The sequence below is a fragment of the Pavona decussata genome, unplaced genomic scaffold (assembly GCF_977016875.1).
Source record: "Pavona decussata unplaced genomic scaffold, jaPavDecu1.1 SCAFFOLD_87, whole genome shotgun sequence".
NCBI classification, from domain to species: Eukaryota; Metazoa; Cnidaria; class Anthozoa; order Scleractinia; family Agariciidae; genus Pavona; species Pavona decussata.
The window spans coordinates 4,042,280-4,063,698 of NW_028145504.1; the positions used below are offsets into that span (position 1 = coordinate 4,042,280).

The window sequence follows — 21,419 nt, forward strand, 5'->3', positions numbered from 1 at the left end:
TTGGGGCGTTGTCGTTGCCGTCGCCGTCGTCGTTCCCTAAAGCCAGCGACACACCTGGTGATTTTATACGCCGATAGCGGCGAATTTTATCGCCAGCGAAAATCGCAAGCAATTTTCGCCGCCGATTGATGTGGACACACTTGGCGATTTTTTTCGCCGATCGCAGCGATGTGGCAGTTTTGAAAGTCATGTGATAAAATCGCCTAACTTGATGGGTTAGCTTTACTGGCGATTCGCAGCAATGACCGTAAAAAATCACGGGAACGGCACACTTGGCGAATACCGGTGAATTTAATCGCCGATATCTGACATGCCAGATATCGGCGATTTTATACGCCGATCGCGGCGATCGCCATATAAAATCGCCAAGTATGTCGCGGCCAAGTGTGCCCGTTCCCGCGATTTTCTACGCTTATCGTTGCAAATCGCCAGTAAAGTCAGCCAATCAGATTGGGCGATTTTATCCCATGACTTTTCAAAATGCCCCTCGATGGAACCCGGGAATAGGTTGAAGTGCTACATCGTCACGATCGGCGAAAACAATCCCCAGGCGTGTCAGCATCAATCGGTAGAAAAAATCGCTTGAGATTTTCGCTGGCGATCAAATTCGCCGCAATCGGCGTCACTGGCTTCCTCGTTCCCAGTGTCACGCAGCCTGTGCTGGGTTTTCGCGGCGGGTGATACAAAAGCTGGAAAAATATAGATATATGCCTAGAGATAAAATGCAAATCACGGGAACAGGGAAGAAAAACCTGCGCCATTTAAACCGTTTGTTAGATGAGTCTCCAGCTCATGTGATTTTCCGCAGAAGGGCAGGAGCCCATCTGAGCTCCTGAGAAGGGTTGATTTGTGGTTCGTAAACGAGGGCAAAAAGGAAAAATAACACGTAACACCACTAGAATTATAAGCAATGTGTCCGCAATCATGCTCTGAAATCTACTCTGACAATACAAGAGCGTGTTAACTTCGACTTTTGAAATTGGGTTTTCCCACAATAAATCCATTCTATTCTACTTGAAACTTTATTGCATTTTAATTGGTATAGTGTATCCAGAGAGAAATGGAGGCAGTCTGCGTAAAGTAAGCAAATAATGTAATGTGAAGGAAACTTTAGTTGGCTACGGCCTGTGGGCAAAGATGAAGATACATTTGAAATCCGATTGAAAAATATAATTGCCATTTTCTTGACCGGGAGAGTTCGAAGTTTGATCTTCCTATCGTTGGATGATTCTAAAATAAGAGGACTGAAGAACGACAAATTCCCGGAAATCAGCGATCGATAAAATTTGAAATTCGAGCACCTGGAAAGGAAGTTCCGCATACCGAATGACTGTGTGTGCGGTGTTCGCGGTCAGCGTCAGCTTGAGCACGTGACCGGATCTAACCAATAACAAAGGCGGCGGACAAACATCGACAGATCGCTGTTTGAACATAGTTATAAGAGTTCAATCTGTTTGGTCTCTTCATTGAGCGGAAAACCGAGAATATCGTCGATTTAAAAGCCTGGAACTCTTGAACATGTCTTCCAGTTTTGGCCATAACAGGTAAGATGAAAACTAGGTGGTTTTTGGGCGTGAATTTGGCGTTGTGTTTTAGCTTGTATAGCTGCTAAGCTACCCTTGGCAACGTTATGGCGTTTTTATATCAATGGCGATGACTGAGAAGTTCTTGCTATACTTGTCATCCACAGCGCTTGGACCACGGGTGGACCTCCTGGAAGGTAAACATCCTTCGCTTTTTCTCGTATCGATAGTGTAGTAATGCCCGAATTTATTTTCCTGGCGTCATTTAGCGACGCCAGTCAAATTCGTGTCTTAAGACTTCGTCATTGAACCGGCGGAAAAGTTAGTGTGAAATTGGAGATTTTTTTTTTTGCTGGGGAACTGATTCGTGTTTCGTTAATTTTGATGCATTTTTTTGTCAAAGGTAAATGCAAAGCTTGGGACAATAAGAGACATGTAAAGTGTGACAGAATTTGTACGTGGCTTTGTGTTCTATCCTTGCAACTGTTTTTTCTTACCTTCATAAACTCTTCGATCGATCGACACTCGTCAAGGAAACAGCAAATTCTGCATGTCAGGTGTTTTTGCTTGCTTAGGGTACCGTCTGTATTTGAACTTTCTCCCTTCGCATTGATCAAACATTTTGTTTTTGGAAAGTTAAAATAATAGTTTGTTCTCTTGGAGTAAAAATAGTTATTTTTCAATACAGTAAATATTGTTAACGAAGAGCTCGCGAGAATTGATACTGATGAGTTGAAATCGTACTTGTTATTGCAGCAGTATTTAACATTTTCCATTCAAGTTAATGGGATTTACCCTATTCTGTATTGCAAAAGCGTTAACACTGCAGTTGTTCAAGTCGTTGTTTTCAAAATCGTTTTATTTGTAAACGTTTGAATATTTGTGAAATAAACTTCATAAATTGACTAGTTTTAGCTCACTTAGGTTACGCAAGATATGTGGCAAAAAAGCTCAAGTTATTTCTAGTCAACTGTGAGGTTCGAATCTTAAGTTTAAACATTTAATTCGATTAATTCGCAGACAGAAAAATGCTAAATTACGCGATGTCTGAGCGGAAAAGTGGGAGTGCATGTTATTAATACGCTCAATATTGTTCACGCTTCCAGGAAATCTCTTGACAACCTACAACATAAAAAAAGCAAGCGAATTTTCCTTTAATTTTCTCTATTTCAGAGAATTTATACGCCAGTAACCTTAGCAAAATCGTGGCTTTAATGCATCTTAGACGTGCCGCACAGAGATTGTAATTTTTAATCCCCATTATTTCAAGTTTGTGCTGCAACGAGCTCATAAAATTGAGGTTGTCTGTTTATGAATTACTTATAAATTAGAATGTCTTAATGTTTTATCATTAAAAGAAAGCAGTCTTTATATTTCCATTACTACATGTATTTACATGCATAAAATGTCTTTTGATCCTAGAATTTATAAATGTATGTTTAAAAATTAATATATTTTTAATATCAAAAACATACATGCCAATTTCTTACACTGTATACCTGTCTCACAAGTCTGGACCATTAATAGTTTTCTTAACTGCGCAGGATGTAAACTTATTCCATTTTGACCAAAAATAAAGACCCATATGAAATGATGCCACAACTCATGTGAAGCTTAGTTGAAGATTTTTTTAGAACTCTTGAAATATCTTTTGCAGTCTTTGGAAATTTTGGTACATATATATGTGTACGGCAATGTTTGGAAATCATGGAACATCTTACTGTAGCTTAACCACTGGGCTGTTGTTAAGTTTTTAGACAAATGTTGCAGTATAAACTTCTCACCCGTAACAGTCTTGCTGGTTTCTGAGTAAAATAACCTTGCACATGCTTGCAGCCCCTAAATATGCCAGTTCTGGCTAATCCACAGATAACTTCGGAATCCAGAGATAAAGATTTACATGTAAGGGCTGTGCAAGCCATTTGCAGCTGTGTGTGACTTTAACTATTATGTATAATCAAATGGTGTGGGAGAGTACCTAAGAAACAATATACCCAGTCAACTTCATATTACCCAGTGGCTCATTACTGTTGTTGGAACTTATTCTGGTTTCTGTGGCATGAAGTCAGGCTAGGAGTATTGCTAATTGCTATGAATGGGATGCTAGTTCATTGCAGTCCCCCCCTCCCCCCCCCCCCTTCAGTATTTGTCAGGTATCCTTGACAGTTTGTCTGTACCTGTTGATACTCCTGGGTGGAGAGAGTCAGTGTGGCGGGAGAAAAGTGTCCCAGCAAGAACCCTACACAGTGCCCCCAAGTGGGTCTCAAACCCTAACTGTTCAATCTGGATAGTACCAAAAATAATACAAGTGGCATGTCTAAGACACTGTCTCTAGAAATACCACCAGTATGTCACAGACACATGTAATTGTATACACCAAATATGTTGATTTCAAAGATATTCATATTGAAATCATAATAAATGCAAAACAAACAAATAAGGAGGACTTCATATTGATAGGGTATAAAAATGATTTTGAAGTTGATGCCTATATTATTGTATCCTTTCAGATTTCATGTACTTGTAAGACCTATGTCTAAGTTACATTTTTATTTGAAGTCTATTTGTTGTTCTTGTTTTGTGGATTAATGTGCTAGATACCAAAATAATATAGTGCTGATTGATTGATGGAATGTGTGACAGTACAATTTGATGTTGTTACAGTGTTTATGAAGATGACGCCCATGTGGTCAATCCAAATAGTGTCCGGGAAAGGAAATTACAACAACAGGTAGGATTGCTAAACAAAGTAATAATAATCGCTGTGTAAAGTAATAGAAATTATTGTTAAAGGATGAATACTGTTTTCTGAGAAACTGTATGTGCCGTGGCCAGGAACGTGTTCAAACAATGAGAAGAACACAACATCACATCTTTTGTACATGTGCTTTTGCAGTTTTATTAAATATTTTTAAGCGTGTAGAACTTGTACATGTATAAAAGACGCTGTGTAGTGTTCTTCTCATTGACGAATACTGTACAAAGTGGAAAATGGATAGCACTGCGTAGAAGCGTTTATCATGCTAAAGGATTTGGTCCACAAAGAAGAAGAATTTCAGCTACTGTGATTATGCTGTACACAGACGTGTACAGTCATGTACTGTACATTTATTGAAGATGACTGAAAGGGCTTTGAGAGATGAAGACCAGCACTGATGACCTGATGCTGTCTTGAAAAAAAATTCTGACCCAAAGGAAGTACTCTTGCAGCTAGGCTTACAGATGTTGAAAAGTTTTACATGTTTTTTCACCAATTGATGGAAGAAAGCAATAAAAGATGCCAAGCTCGCCTTTGTTGTGAACTTTATAGTGTACATGTAGGTAGCACAGTGCTGGCTGGCTGGATGCTGATACTACTCTCAACAATCAGATGCCAAAACGTATTGCATGCTGGACACTTAAAACACTTAACCAGTATACAGTGTATATGCACATGACGTCATGTACTTGACACAACAACGACTTTATTAATTTCACATTTCCTTCTTGCATTTTCAAAATTTTCAAAATGTTATAAATTACAGACTTACATATAGAATATTCAATTACATACTGCCATACAAAAGCATCCAAGAAATTGATTTTTAAAAATAATATGTTACATGTTGCTTTCTTATTCATTTCAGAGAGATCTTATGAGAAAAAAACAGGAAATGAAGCGAGCAACCCCAGGTCAGTTTATACCTGGTATTCTGACTATGATTTATATCAGCAAGTTTTTGTTGATTATCAAACAAAGGAAATTTGAGGGTTAATTGCCATTAAAGCTCTGCTGTTGATAGGGGTAAAAAGAAACATTTGATCAACAAGTGGCAAGACCCTGAGAAACGATATTAGGGACCTAATAAGCAGGGATGATGACAATGGCAATGAGAACATCAGAAAACAATAGTTTTAATCACCAAAACACTGGCTCTACACATGCATTATACACTTGAGTACATTTCTCTGAAATGACCACATTCAAGGTTCTAGGGAGAAATTGAATGCATATGATTAATTTACCTTGGCTTGCTCTTTCCCTACGATGCCCCTATATGACGTTAGTTCCTGGATAGTTTGGCCAAATTACACTGACAATTAAATGAGTATAAATTATTGAGAATTTATTAAAAAATGCAAATGTAATTTTTAAGTTCTGTTTTCGTTGGCGTCGTTGTTGTCTAATAACTCTTTGCTCCATGTCATTCACGACAGGTCTGCAATGTACTTCCCTTCTACTTAATACCTATGTAAAAGGATTCCAGGGCTAAAAATTAACTCCAGCACTTGGTGGCCAGCTGAGCCAGTTTCCTTGATTTCTTAGTCCCCCAGGACAAAATTAAGTGGCCCTGGATTTCCACTTGTTGTATTTACATGAGTGTACATCTTGCAGACTTTAACAGGGCTTTAACTAAGGAGTAAGAACTCAAAACCTATAGCGTGTGCGGTGAAAACGGACCACAAAGTACTCTGGGTGAGGCTGGAGTTACGTGGCAACAGAAAAATTTAAATGGCTTCTCATTACGGATTTGCTCAGAATTGTTTATGGCTTATTCATTCTTTCTTCTGCAGTTTAAATGTATGAATTTTCGTATACATGTATTCACTTTCATTTCATCACATCTATGGTTATATTGCAAATTCACACAATGACCGGGTCCCAGTTGGCTTGATAGCTCAATAAATTATTGGTAGAGCACTGCACTGGTATTGCAGAGATCATGGGTTTGAATCCTGTTCAAGCCTAATTTTTTTCAGGCTTTCTTTTCGCAACTGCTTAATAAAGTTGCATATATAACTGTGATAATCATTCACTTATTCATTACATGTACGTCCAGTGAATCCTGCTTGTAGGTTTGAATCACGCTTTCATAAATCATTGATGAGATAAGAAAACTTTTCCGCATGTGCTTTGTCAAAGCTGTTATCATAACACCAAATGCGCTGACAGTTGAGGATGAGAAACTGTGAATTAAAGTGATGAATTCTGAATTGAATAAATTTCTTCTGAAAAAATAAATTATGTTTTCTTGGCAATAGGGTGGTATTTTTTGTGACACTTGCCTTGTTTCATGCATTTGCCATTTTAACACTGATGAAAATAAATTTTTTAGTGCTGTTGTCAACCACTGTTGTAAAAAAGGCAAGCCATTTGATCAATACTTGTTCTAAAATTGAACTGGACGTGAATGTGAAATTCAAATATCATGATTTCTTTCCTCCAATTAGGGTGTGAATTATCTGAACTCAGAAGGGAAAATATGAAAAGGAGTTGTTTAGGAGCTCTTTACAACATGTCTCGGGAAATAAAAAGTTATTGCAAAATACCAACTGCTGATGGTTGTGATATGTGCTTGCAAATGATTGGCTCACTGAGGAATCTTTAGAACAGAATTATCTCAAAACATCCTTACATGAAATAGTACCTGTTTGCAATGCTGAGTGAGACACTAACTGATAATAACAGAACTCGGTTGAAGGAAATCACCGAATTACTTCTCTTTCCAACAAGAAGAGTTATCAAGAGAACTTCATCCAATGTAAAAACCTGGTTTTCATTGGATCATAACTACTGTTCTCTCATTACATGTACTGCATCTTGTATGTGTAGTGACAGTTCATCCCAGCAGGTTTATTGAAAAGTACTTAATGTTCCCTCTGTGGGAATATCATTCAACATTTATTTATTTCTTATTGTAAAACGGGAATGATTGTTTGTTTTCATTTTTATTTATTTGAATTGCCTTCTACGGCTGACCAGGCTCATATTTAGTGTTTTGTAAAATTACTTCTGTTTTAGACATCAGTTCAAATTTCTGCCACTTAGCAGGCCAGGGTACACTACATTATTGCATGCGTTTTAGATCTTAAGTTTATGCCTTTGCTACTGTGACAGCAATCTGTCAAACTTTATTTAAAAAGGTTGACAATAATACCCAGTACCAAAGAAAAGTCCACAGCTGTCGAGTTTATGTTGGTGTTCGAAGCTTTTATTAACATGTTAATTTTTTGTGCCATAAATAGTATTTGGCAGTCAAGAATGAATAAAAGTGATAAATAATAATGCAGTGTTTTGGTGTTGGTCAGCAGTTGCGGTGTTTGCATTTTGAAAACTTAGATCCGTTGAGTCTAATTTACTTCCTGGGTAAGGAAAATGTTGATTTCCTCTTTGTAAAATCACATGCATAGCATTTGTTGTTAGTCATGGATTTGAAGTAAAGTTTTGCCTTAATATTGTATGATTTTACAGATGATTCCTTATTCATATTTTGTAATGTCCTTACGGAAAATTAGAGCTACGTGCAGAAAAGGGTTAATTAAAAATGTGATGTCGAAGTAAATTTACATTTGAGTTGATTATTGATTGTTGACAGCTGATTGCTCTTAGGCAAATAATCAAGGAATAATTTGCATGTAATCTTTTTCAAGGGATTTTTGTGAAGTTGACAATAATTGCAGTATTCTTGATGTATCGAGTGGAAAATTAACTAGAAAAGTGCACTTTTTTACCACAGCACAGATCAGCGTTTTATCATCTTCTGCTTGTTTTCACTATTCTATTCTGACCTTTTAGGTTTCTTTGTTGATACCTTTTTTTTTCCTTGATGTCAGTGTTTTTTCCCCTTTGTCTGAAAGATCAGAACAGGTGTTTTTAGGAATACTCAAGTTGCAACTTGTGAAAGAGCTCTGCATGTGTTTAATATTTTCACCAAACAAGTTGAGATAACCTATTGATTGCTGAGCCATACACATACCTGAAACTCATTCTTTTGTAATATGTATCATGGTACCTCTTATATGTGAGTATCGTTTAAAATTTACAGTTTTTGTCAGTATATTTGTTGCAGTTTAAGATTTTTTTTGGTTTAAATTTTTTCAAACCAGGGGGATTTTAATTTTTATTTTCCCTTGTAGTCTTCTTTGCCATAATTCGAGACAAAGGGAAATAAAAATCAAACTGGTTTGAAAATTTTTAAACCCCCCCACAAATTTTGAACGATGACATGCATGTATGAAGCGGGACACAAATGACTTTCTGCTTTCATAGCATACACTAAACCGTTTGGGGTTCAGCTGGCAAATATTATGAAATTTGAACTTCAACTTTGATTGTTTTACATGCAGTCTGCAGCTGAGTGTCAATTTGTTTTAAAACTTGGCCTGAGAGTGTCTGATATTGTCCTTTTCTTCCAATGCTCTGTACTAATTATTAAAATGTACGTAATCTGAATTTTTCTGGAAGCATGGCCTTTGAGATTGAGATGGATATTAGCAGATAGCATTTGTCATAGTGTTGGTTTACGAAAAGCCACAATGTTTCAACAGTTACAAATTTAAAATTGTACATTTACAGTTAATATTGATGGAAAATAAGCAAGTTAATTTTGCTTTTATAGTGTGTTCATAAACTACATGTAAACGTTTTATGAGCCTCATCCTGGGGGGTCATTAGGGTGTTGCAAATGGCCAGTGTGGTGAAATATAACAGGCATGGTAAATAATGATCTTTTAGTTTCATTGTGGCTGGCTTAGTCCCTTTATATGGAGCACAGCAGGCTTTTTCAAAGCTTACATTGTAATAATAGTGATGTCCTGCTGACTGAACCTTGGACTCACACGTACACTGTACAATAACATTTACATATACATAGACTAACAACAACACACATTGTCGGGTAAACAACGTTCAACTTTAATTTTTTTGCCTGATACCCAGGATAAAACTTTAAAGAATTTAGTAACAGTATTGTATTTCAGTAAACATGGAAACTTTAAAAAGTGTTCTCAAACTCATTAATAATTTATCAAGAGAAAACAAAGAAAATCGCTACTGTGACCGTGGTTTGGATATGTGATCCTAATTACCATAAAATTTTGCCAACTTTAGCCTTGAATTTCTCCAAGAATTATTGATCATCTGAGAAGCCATATCAAACACTCGAAAGTGTGTTTCATCAGATATCCAAACACCTCGAAGTTGTTTAAAAAAACTCGGCTGCACCTTTTTTTGCACCTTTTCTGCACCTTTTTTTCAACCTACTTCTCAGTGTTTGGATATCTGATGAAACACTCTTCCTCGTGTTTGATATATTACTTCTATATCAGAGCTCGAGACTACAGTTATAACAGTAGCCAGCTATCCACAGACTGGCAAAAATTGAAGGGGTGCCTGAAAAAAACCCTAGTAAGTGACTTCTGATAAATTGCTAGATTCTCCTTCCAAATTGCCTTGTATTCACTTTTGAAACAAAAGGAGAATTTGACCTTACATCAAAAGTCAGTAAGGGCCTTATTCCATGCACCCCTCCAGTTCTGTTTTGGCTAGTAGGTTTTACACTTTCACTAGCCACTTTGGCTAGTTAAAATTGTAAAACACTGGAGAGTACAGGGCGGACAGCAAAAATGACAAATAGCAATCAAGAGAAAAGAAACTAAAACAAGACTGTAAGCAGACTCCATAGAATTTACTGCACAGATGACCTGATTCTCTTTCATTTAGCATAAATAACGAGGTTGAGAGAACATGTATACTTATTTTTCAAGAATTTGAATTATTTTTAGAACTGAGTTGATTACAACCATTCAAATAATAAAAACAGTATATCTAATGTATGGATTGTTAATGAAGCTAAAACTTTAAGCAAACCTGAGAAAGCATCGTTTTTCTTAGCTTTTTCATGTTAAGGTAAATTTGAAATTTCAATCACCAATGATGCAATTTCTAAACAGTGAAAGAACTTTCAGAAGTGTGGGAGATTTTTTTCTTAATAATTATCGCACGTCTAACAAAAAATTTATGTCTGAGCTCCCCCTTCACCTTTTCATAAAATTAAATAGTGAAACTGCAGCTTGAGAAAATTGTGTTTTGGCTATGGAAACCAGACCTGTCACTAGGGTGTTAGTCTTGAGCCCTTTCTATTCAGTAAGCTACATGTAGTATTTTATAATTATCCCTAGTTGACTTGACTGTAACTTGAATTATGGGAGCAATAGGATAGGATTTTTGCACAAGGTTTGTGTTAATGTTAAAAACCTTGATTTATCTACAGGAATGGTTCAAGCCAATGATGTAGCTCGTCCAATGTCTCGTCATTCAGAGAGAACCCCCCTGGTCCTTGGAGGAACACAGCTGCATGGTGAGCCAATGTACCTTTGTTGTGCTCCACAAAAAGAAAGCTGCATGGCTTAGTGGTTTGGGTGCCCAAATTGCAATCTGGAAGTCCCTGGTTCAATTCTCTCTGTCTGACTACTTGATTTGTTGCACAGTAGTCATGTGTTTAGTCTTTTATGCAGTCATTATTAGGGTCGACACACAACATACATGTACATGTAGTGGGGAGAAGTGTTGCATGATGACCTGTGATTTCTGAAAATTTTTTGCATTACCTCGGTCAGCTATTTTGTGTATTGGCTCTGAGTTAATAATAAATTGTTATTTTAAGAGAGAATTCGTTTAAAAGCAGAACAGCCTTATTTATTTTTGAGTGTTCTGGCTGCTCTTCTTGTGTTATTTAACTTAAATGCTGTAAAGTTATGTTTGTTAATTCCCCCAATCAATACTCAACTTCCCTTTCAAGTTTTACTCACAATTTGACATTATGTGTTCATGTAATTTTGGCTGAATCTCTAGAATGGGTTGATTTAAAACAAACATTGTAAGAGAGTATAAAGTTTAATTAGTACTTTCAATAAGTATTTTGAACAACAATAACAATGAATTTGTCATGGTGTGAGTAGTTATGCATTATATAAGTTAGACAAAACTTCATTCAACATTTTGATGAGCTGGTTTTCTGTTTTTTCAATTTGGGTGACTTGTTGTTTTCAGGTATAGATGGTCCAGTTACCACTCATCATGCTCCCCCTGAACCTGTTGTTGGTGGTTTACTGGTAAATGTTGGATCAGAAGAAGTGGAACCACAACCCCGGGCAAAGGTACTGATGGGACTGTATGTGCACTGTTTGCTAAAAAATGCATTGTAACATGTCTTTTTAGTTTGCACTGATGTATTCAAACTACACATGAGGCTTTGTTCAAGACCTCAGTTTTCCGTATTGAAAACCTCGGTTTTCCGTATTGAAAACCCTGGATTTTGCCTGGCCGGGGGAAGGGGTGGGGGGAAGGGGTTACTCAAGAAAGTTTTGTACCAGAAGGCTCCGCCCTGAGGTCCAAACCGGGAAGGCAACCTTTCATATAACTTCCATAGGAAATGATACCCCTTTCACATCTTCATATCGTTTTTCATTGGGTCTGTTTGAGATATTTTGAGAGGCCCTTTTAAATATCTAATTGTCAGTTTTCTCTGCCCTTTTCTACACTTCAGCACATGAAATCCTTATCCTATAATAATTATATATACTTCCATCCTGAAAAAGGTACCCCTTTTGGGCAGAACCTCGCCATACAGTCCATTATAGGGTGTACTTCCCCCACCCCACCTGGGGATTTTGTAATTCCGCTGTCTGATATTTTCATCAGTCTGTTGAGTTTTATACAAATATTTTTACTAATAAAACATAAGACTTGTGGGTTAGCGCTAGCTCTGCTAGTCTCAACCTTTTTTTTTCTGTCTGGGGTACATGTATGCAGTGTCAATTGGATTGAGATGAAGCTCTCATGCAACAATGTGTATATTAAAAACAAACTAATGCGAGAATATTACACTGTATGTGAACCCTGTATTGATTTTATTCTGTCTACAGCAAACAACAGATACAGAGCGCAAGCTAGCAGCAATGGGCATTTCATCTAGTGCCGATTTTGCAGGCATCAGGGACGACTTTGATGAACCCGAGTTAACGTCGCAAGTTATAGCCCCAGCAAGAGCAAGAACGCCATCTCCTAACTTTCAGTCTGGTCCTCCACCCTCGTATGATTCGGCCACAAAGACAAAAAAGGTATTGAACCTAAATGTGAGGAAGTAATATGAGCTGCTAGCTTGGTACAACTTGTTGTTCTTGTGGAATCTTTTATTGATGTTTAATTCAATTTTGCAGTTGTTTGTTGTAACAGCTACATGTACTGTTACGATAGAGATTTTTTCATTTATCCGTACTATTATTGTAATTTAGTCTCAGGCAAGATTTAACCCCCCACCCCTAACTCTTAAGCTTGAGAATTGTTGTTTTTAACTTTTGAGTCAATGAGGCAGGAATCCATGCTGATGTTTGTCACTCCTTGGCTCCTCCACTATCACAGTTAACTCATTTGCTGTTGTTCTAGTCTTTATACAACCAGAGAAAGAAGTAAACTAAGGAAACTATGTGCGAATTTGATATGAAATTTTCTTTTGCCTAGATCTAAAATTTTAAAGAGAATTGCTTAGCGCTACACCAACTCAGTGCTAGAACACTTGCCAAATAGGCATGGCCCGATGATTATCGTGGATCACTGCCACTCACCATGCATAAGGTGACAAAGATGGTTACCATTTGGAACGATGCTAGGGGAAGCCAAATATGATCATTCAACTGAGAGCTACTGAACAGTACTGCATGTTTTCCTGACATTTTAGAAAAGGGACTACCTTTTTTGTTTGTTTTTTTGTGTCAGTTGTTTTAAGCTCAAACTTGTACTTAATTTAAGGGATGAGCCAGGACATCTACATGTACGTGTACACAGAAGTGTTATTAAGCTAAGCCAGTTGAAACCAAGGCAACATTAGCAGCATTTGAACTCAGTTATGACAAGTGCTTTTGAGCTCTTCACCACTGTGTGAGGGGGAGGGTAGCGGTTTTGAAAATCCTAATCACACACCATGCATTTCTGTTCTCCTGTCCCCCCCCACCCCACTAACTTGGCAGGTCGTGCCTCTGCACTTTTGTTCTGTTGTAATTATAATATACAATATTGGAATTCTCCCAGTTTCTGCACCCTTAGCAATGTTACATTGTTTGAACTGTCTGGTTCCCATAACCTTTTTTCCCAGTTTTAGCAGTAGTAGTCAGCTAACTGCACAGTGCACGATTTTATATGATGTAGTGTGACTTGTGAACTCAGCTCATACAGTATGGCATTGCAAAAATGTGAATTTTCAGGGAGTGTTTACAATTTTTACTCTTTTCCTAATAGCAGCAGCCACCTGCAGCAAACAGCAGAGATTCACCTCCAACCACTGGACCTCCTACAACATCTATAGATATGGATGAACTTGAAAAATTTGTATTCAAGTGAGTATTGTATTTGATATGTACAAGGTTTGCACTATTTTCTGTGGTTGGAGGGTTCTTTCTGGTAAATAGACAGTCAGGCACCGTTCATTAATTCATCTTGTTTGGACTGGCTTAATTTAACTCTCTTTCCAACGTTAGGTACCATGTTCAGAATAAATGAGTGCCAGTACCTGGGTCCCAGCTTCTAATGAAACCCTTGTTAATTTAGTACACAGTTCATCCTTGTTTATTTACGATGTATAATTTAATTAAAACTTGGCTTATCTTGAGCATAGATTTATTTATCTGCTAATGTTTACTGCCTTTTAAATTGTTGTTTTGTTTAATTTTCTTAGACCTGCTCCACAAGGAGCAGTTGTTAAATGCAGAATAACCAGAGACAAAAAAGGAATGGATAGAGGGATGTACCCTACATACTTCCTTCATATGGAGAAAGAGGATGGGAAAAAGGTACCTACATGTAGTTGGGAACAAAGTAGCATACATATAGGTCAGTGCAGTCAGTACCACCTGTTCTGCACCCACTGTCCAGAGCTCCAGTTATAATGCCTGCATGGAGCACAATGTTACACGTTTTAAAAATGGCACAGATAAACGCATCACAAGACAAGTGCGCGAGAAACTCGGTTGTTTTCTTCTCACGAGAAACTTGGTAATATTCCAAAATTTCCGCTTCAGTGATTCTCGCGAGACGAGATTCTCGTATCGAGAGACGAGAGTCGCGTCTCTTGAGACGAGAATCTCGTCTCGAGAGACGCGACTCTTGTCTCGCAAGAAACGAGTCGAGACTGGTAACTTACTTTTGAACGGTACTGTATATTATTTTTGATAACCTTGAATTAAATGAAATTGTTACAAGTGTTAAAAAGCAAAACAAAATGAAGAGTCTGTCATTTTGTTCAAAATGCTGAAGGCAGCAATTCTAAGCTTCCAGAGTTAAAAGTCTCCCTAGTACTGTTTCTATTGATCCAGGCATATACATGTATGTGTACTTCAGTCAGTTTTGCACAGCTACATTTGGTGTAAGCTTAGTCGGTTTGAAAACAGTGATCATGTGATGGCAATATTAATTTTTGTTCACCCCAATGCAAGATGAGTACATGTAACTTTGAATAAGCAATCAATGAATTTTAACTCACTGTCACCTCATGTGTCTGCTACTAGAAAAAAATACTTTTCAGCAATTTAGGACTGGCATGTATTATTATTGGTACAATAAAAGGTTTTTTCTCTTACTAGGAAAAGCATCATTTAAGGCGACTGTCATTTGAAATTCAATCTTTGGAAATTCTGCCACCAGTCTTGGAAGCGAGCATACTGGCGCTGGCATTTTTTCTTCAATTGTTTTAAAATAAGAAAATTAACTTTGTCTCACTATTTCATTTCTGCTTATTGTTTCTAGGTATTTCTTCTGGCCGGTCGTAAGAGAAAAAAGAGCACAACTTCCAACTATCTTATTAGCACAGATGCAACTGACCTGTCAAGAGGTGGAGAGAGTTTTATTGGAAAGTTAAGGTACAACTATGACTGCTATTTAATTTAGTAATCTACTCACTTAGTTTTCAGTATAAATTGTATCAGAAGTGCATGGCCAGCTGGGGAGCTGTAAATGGCTGCAAATTCTGACTTCCTTTTCATGCTTTCCTTTCTTACTACAGATCCAATTTAGTAGGAACAAGGTTTACTGTGTTTAACAATGGTGTTAATCCCAAAAAGGGAGGTGTTATGTCAGATGGTTCAAATATCCGGGAAGAAGTAGCAGCTATTATTTATGTAAGTACTAGTTAGATATCTTACTCTGACTTGTGTATAGTCACTGTACATACATTGTATTGTTTGATAATCAAAAGTATTACACTTTTATCTGCACTAACTGCACTCCCCGTCTGGTACTGGAAGGATCATTTGTTACAGTTGCATCTGCTGGTGTAGTTCCATCAAGATTGTGTGTAAAGCTGCAATAGTGATCAGCATCAAAATTCTTATTGTTATTTCATTTATATTGTTATGTAACTTGATCAAACACACGAGTCATGCAAATAAGGGAAGTTAAGGATCTCCTAATACTGTAAACTAAAATATTTTGATGATTAAACAAGTTCTCCCATCTAACACTAAATAAAGAAAACAGTGAGGAGAGTATATTTGAACCATAGTGGGATGTGCACTGATGGATGTTTTGCTAAACACGCAGTGTTGTTAATGAACTACCTGTGGGCTGTTTTTCTTAGGATACCAATGTCCTTGGGTTCAAAGGACCTCGGAGAATGACAGTTATTCTTCCAGGGATGGGGCTCGATCAACAGAGGTTACCCATTCGGCCTCTTACGGTAAATGTTCATTGTAATATTGATGTATATCAATTTCCTAATTCTATTGATCTTCTGAGCTTTGAATAAGGGTACAGGCACACTATTACTGGAGCTTAACCTGGTTTCTGCAGCATGAGGCAGCTAGGAGTAATTCTACTTTCCCCTGTTGCTACTTCTTCAGAACCTTGAAGCCTTATAATATGATAATTTTAATGTTCAGGTCTGGGTTCTGGGTATTGAGAAGAGAACTGGTTGCCTACTTGCAACACTTCTTTTCTCTGTTCCCTCTCATTAGTACTTGCCGACCAGCCTCCACCTGTACCTGTTCATGCTCAGCTCTATATTCCCCCAGTTCTCCCCTTCCTCACTTTTAATCTTCCTGATAATAATTATTTATTGTACAACAACCACCACAATGTTGAAGTTGAGTAAACAGAAAAACTTTTAATTAGCAAATAAATGTTTGGAATTATTTTGTGTCCTTATCTTTAGGATAATGATGGTTTGTTGGAGAGATACAGAAACAAAAGAATGGAAAATCTTCTGGAACTACATAACAAAACCCCAGTGTGGAATGACGGTGTGTAGGAAATTTTTTTTTTTTTTTTGCAGAAAAATAGTGCCATTTAATTTTACACCCCAGTAGTTTACATGTAATAAAGTTAATGTTGTACAGTCATGTAGTTTGTTTGCGCATACTAAATAAATTTAAGGTTGTTTGACATATTATTTAGTGCCTGGGTTCTAAGAAATAAATTGCATTAAAGAGGTGGCTCTGTATGTGGGTGTGGTTCTTTTGTGGTAAGGTACAAGTGCAATGAACATGTTTAAGTACTTTAAAACTGATAGAGAGCAAACTTGTTCTTTTTCTTCTCGCAACTTAAGTGAACTAACACATTGTTTCTTCTTTATTAGATACGCAATCATATGTTCTTAACTTTCACGGGAGAGTGACACAAGCTTCAGTTAAAAACTTTCAGATTGTAATGGATGCAGACGGTGAGTAACAATATAATGCTACTGTTTTGTTCTCTGCCAGGGAGTAATGACTGCAATTTACTAAAGTTCAGGCTAACGAACAGACCACTTAGTTGGGAAATGATTGGCTTTGCAAGCATGAAACTTATAATTTGTGGGTTAAGGTAGTGGTACCTCCCCCCCCCCCCCAACAATTTGGTATGTGGTTCCTCTTTGAAAAAACTTGTTATGACCAGTTCCCACATTCCACATCAGATGTTGTCCATGTGTTGTTGTTGTACTTATTGTTTTTTTGTTACTTTCCTGGAGCTGTAAAGCTGCAATTCAGCCAAGGGCAACCACAATGGCGCTCTGACGAAAGGAAGCCAAAATTGGATGGTGTTAATCAATGCCAATTGCCCACAAAAAAAATTGAAGAGGGATTTAGTTTACATTTACCTGGTATTGAGATTTCAATCCGTAGACTTTTTTCCAGCACTTGAAGAATCCTAAAAAATAAAAAATATAACAGTTTTTTGTGATTTGGAACTTAGTATCACTTCCAATGAATTCTTACCCTGTTGAGGAGATTTGACACTGTTGCTACATTCACAATGTATGTTAACATAGTGTTACAAACTAAACAAGAAATGCAATGATTGAAAAGCAACGGTGTGACTTTGTGGACCTTCTTAAGTGTACTAGGTTTTGACAGGGAGAACAGAATATACAGAGCTGGGGGGGGGGGGGGGAGGGTGAACTCAGGTTTTTCTACCCTATAAGATAAAACCGTTAGAGAATCGCCCATTTCACTTGTGATGAAGAAGACTATTGACATGCTGTTAATGTCACTGGCTGCTGTAACTACAACCGTACTCAACCATTTGCATTTTATTTCCTGGTGACTTGACGTTCACACTAAATCATTTTTGCTTTCCAGTTGATTATATCATCATGCAGTTTGGCCGGGTGGCAGAGGATGTTTTTACGATGGATTATAATTACCCCATGTGTGCTCTTCAAGCATTTGCTGTGGCTCTGAGCAGTTTTGATGGGAAGCTGGCTTGTGAATAGTTTTAATTAAAATAATGCCCAGGCTACTCAATAGAAATAACCATAATTAAAGCTAAATTGATGCTAAATTAATTTTTGTAATGGATGTATCATTATGTACATTGTTGATAGATGAATATTATTTTTTTCAGTCAGTGACACAGGCATACCTGGAAAAAGAAAATCTTTGAATTTTCTTTTTCTGGGTATGCCTGTGTCACTCTCTGAAAAAAAAATCATCTATCATTTATTCACCGGGCTTAAAACATAACATCCATTTCTTTCATGTACATTGTAAGTTTTTAATCACTTCAACTGTAGTTTTAGTTTCATTAGTAGTAATATGAAGGTTGAGTTTGTTTGCCTACCATGGCTTTGAGATTGTTTAAAGGACGTTGTCAAACTTGCATTAGATATTGAAATTGGACATCTAAACAGAACAGATTCAACAATCACTTTATAAAATATTAACAAGTAGTATCGTGTAGGTATGCCTCAAATTGGCTTTTACCCATTACACAGTGGTCCTTTGATGTATGTTTTGATGAGAAAGTAAAGCCCCAAGGTACGCTGTATAATTTATGCTTATTTTAATTAAGCATGCAAGAGTGTTTTAGATCACCATGTTTTAGAATTATTATAAGCTCTAGAAATTTATTTATTTCATTGTACACAGTACTAATTTTGAAGTTTAATGCTAAATTCATAATTCCAATATTCGAGAAATGCACATTAAAAATAAGACCATAGAGACGAAGTGTTACCCCAGGTGGGATTCTAAATGGTGGACTCTCACCAAAAAAATGCAGTTGTACCCTTTTCACATAACGCAAGTTAAGCCTCAAGTGTATTGACAAATAAAACCTCTTGAGAAGAAGAGCAAAGACGTTGAGCCCCTACATGTGTGTACCTTATTAAATAGGAAAATAATTAATAATGCTCCATGATATTAACATGCCAACAGAGTTTAAAATTCATGTTAATTAATTTGATATAATTTCTGATAGCCTTATATTTCATAGCCTGCGAACGCAGACGTATCCCGGCTGTCACTTCTCTCCGCGTCTGCATTCGCAGGCTATACATTTCAGCGAACGTAATGAAATGGAACGTTAATTTCTGTAATTTTGTTGTTTTGATCATTATTACCCTGTTCAATACTGATGCCTGTCCTATCTAGACAGCAGCTCTTCCAATGATTGCATGCATTGCTTACATCTTACACTCAGGAGTATCTGCCATAACATTAATTTTTGTTTTATGTTAACAATGTTTTTTTTGTGGGGGGGGGGGGAGGGGGCAAAAGTTTAAGAGCTGAAATAATATTATCCTTCTCAAACACCCTTGAATAAAAATCAATGCTTTGTTTATTGAATTGTAAGTTGAAACTTAAAAATTTGACCCCTTAATAAGGTACCCTATATTGTGTTGGCTAAAATCAAGTTTTTTTTAAATTAATGTTAACTACTTCATGTGGTATCTTGCAAGGGGTCTTTCCAACATGCCAAAAACTCTGCCAGTTTAATTGTGTAGTAACTGTTAATTGAAAGAGTTGATATTGCCAATGTTGGAACAGTACGTATCAGTTCCCTTACTATGTATGATTAATAAGGGCACATTCTTTTGGGACAATTGAAGGGGTGCACGGAATAAGGCCTTAAGTGACTTTTGATGTAGGGCCAAACTCTCCTTTTGTATCACAAGCAAATACAAGGCAATTTGGAAGGAGAATCTAGCAATAATTTATTGGAAGTCACTTAGGGCTTTTTTCCAGGCACCCCTTCAATTATGGTTATTCTTGTTCTGGTGCAGGCATAACAAATGTTTAATAAAGACATGAATCACATCAGCGCCCAAAAGATGAATCCTGCCTATTCTCATTAACCAAACCTTCCCAAAAGAATGCAATCCACTCTACCGAAAAAAGATGGCAGCTGATACATTTACACATAATTTTTGCACATGAACACGCTAAAAACGCTCATAAGAAAGCACAGGAAACTCACATACACATTGTTAGTACAGGGACGAATTTCATTATGGCTTTCCATGTGCCTATTGGCTTTGTTAGGTTCACATAGTATTGTCAGTGGTAAAATGCACAGCTGTCATTTTTCTCCGAACTAAACCAAGAACAAAATGGACCACTCTTTCGTTCCTTTCGAAAATAGATTAGCTCCCCCAAAAGCATGAATACCATCTATTCCATGTCAGTAATTCCTTTTCAAGAATAGCTGTCCCAAAAGAGCATGTGCCCTAAGTGATTCACAATGCCAATACTTTTCTTATGTGTTGAAATGCTGATTAAAATCACTGATGAAAAGTAGTTTCATTTTAATTAAAAGCGATATGTGATTAAAAAGTTTTAATAAAAATTGTTTAAGAAGCAGTGGAGTCTCAAAAGCTTACTGTTTTTCAAACAGAGAACGTTTTTACTTTAAATGTTTTTGAAAGCTGATTATTCTTCATTTTCAAAAGTGATTTAATTACTCTTCTTTTGTCCGTTGATTTTTAACAGCAAAATGGATAGAGATTTACTGAGACTATGCAAACCCATGTAAATGAAGCAAGACTTTTGTTAATTACAATATTACAACTACCAATGTTAAAAAGAATAAATATTGCTCATGATTTTCAGTTTGAATATTATAATTATAATTAATATTTTTACAACTCAATTTTCTATAAATCTGTGATAGCCTTTAGTGAGTAAACAGACAATGTTTTGCGGAGTCAAGACAGTGGTGTCTGCTTACTCAGGCTAGCTACTTGTGAGCAGGGGTACTGAGGAGCCCGTGTCCGGGGACTGAGAAAGACAGTGTTCAACCTCCTTGGTGCCCAAGGAGCAATCGTTTTCTCGTTCGTCAATTTAGCGCCAATGTAATGCAGGGAGGCGTGGGGAAAAAGCGCGGAAACTCAGTCTGACAAATTCATGTTCAGATCAGTGTCGTGGTAAGGTCCGGTGTCCCAGTTCTACCCTTTGAGGTAGTGTTCAGGCGTGGTGCCGAGATTTTTGCTTGGGCACCAAAAAAAAGCTATGTTCAGGCTAGTACAGCCCTTGTTTGAGAACCGGACTCAGGCACGTAGTCTGAATGCAGTAAATGGGGCCAGAGAAATTCAACTGCTAGACTTGTACATGTGCTGTCATGCTAAGCTGTTGAGTTCCTGAATCCAATTTCACCACTCAACAAACATTACGGTCACGAGAAGGATACGGTCCACAATTTTATCTTTTTTTTTTTTTTTTTTTTTTCTGTTTTCTCAGTTGAGGTACTAATATGTAATACAAATCCTTCATTTCAACGAAAAAAAAAAAAAAAAACAATAGAAAAAACATTTTCGGCTTAATTCTGTTGTTTTCTGCCTCCAAGCAGATTTTAAAACCTTTCTTGTTGCTAAACTAAATGAATTTTGTATG

General features: G+C 37.0%; 1 protein-coding gene across 2 annotated transcripts; it reads left to right on the top strand.

Annotated features, from left to right (window-relative positions):
* The first annotated feature begins 1,228 nt into the window (after positions 1–1,228).
* LOC146474865 (tubby-related protein 3-like) lies at positions 1,229–20,638 on the top strand. 2 transcript variants are annotated; one of them, XM_085116659.1, is made up of 15 exons: positions 1,229–1,544; positions 1,691–1,720; positions 4,188–4,254; positions 5,150–5,195; positions 10,556–10,642; positions 11,335–11,441; positions 12,210–12,404; positions 13,582–13,676; positions 14,015–14,129; positions 15,082–15,194; positions 15,338–15,452; positions 15,911–16,009; positions 16,484–16,571; positions 16,907–16,990; positions 17,889–20,638. In XM_085116659.1, the coding sequence occupies exons 1-15, from the start codon at positions 1,519–1,521 to the stop codon at positions 18,020–18,022; spliced, it is 1,401 nt and encodes a 466-aa protein (XP_084972785.1). In that variant the 5' UTR covers positions 1,229–1,518; the 3' UTR covers positions 18,023–20,638. The 2 variants fall into 2 exon arrangements, with proteins under 2 accessions (XP_084972785.1, XP_084972784.1); XM_085116658.1 differs by having other exon boundaries at positions 1,230–1,544; positions 13,579–13,676.
* The last annotated feature ends 781 nt before the right edge of the window (positions 20,639–21,419 follow it).

Excerpts from the sequence above, each read along its gene's own strand:
- LOC146474865 (XM_085116658.1), top strand. The coding sequence starts at position 1,519 with ATGTCTTCCAGTTTTGGCCATAACAG. Across the intron at positions 4,255-5,149 it reads AAAGGAAATTACAACAACAG|AGAGATCTTATGAGAAAAAA; the intron begins GTAGGATTGCTA and ends TATTCATTTCAG. Across the intron at positions 13,677-14,014 it reads CTTGAAAAATTTGTATTCAA|ACCTGCTCCACAAGGAGCAG; the intron begins GTGAGTATTGTA and ends TAATTTTCTTAG.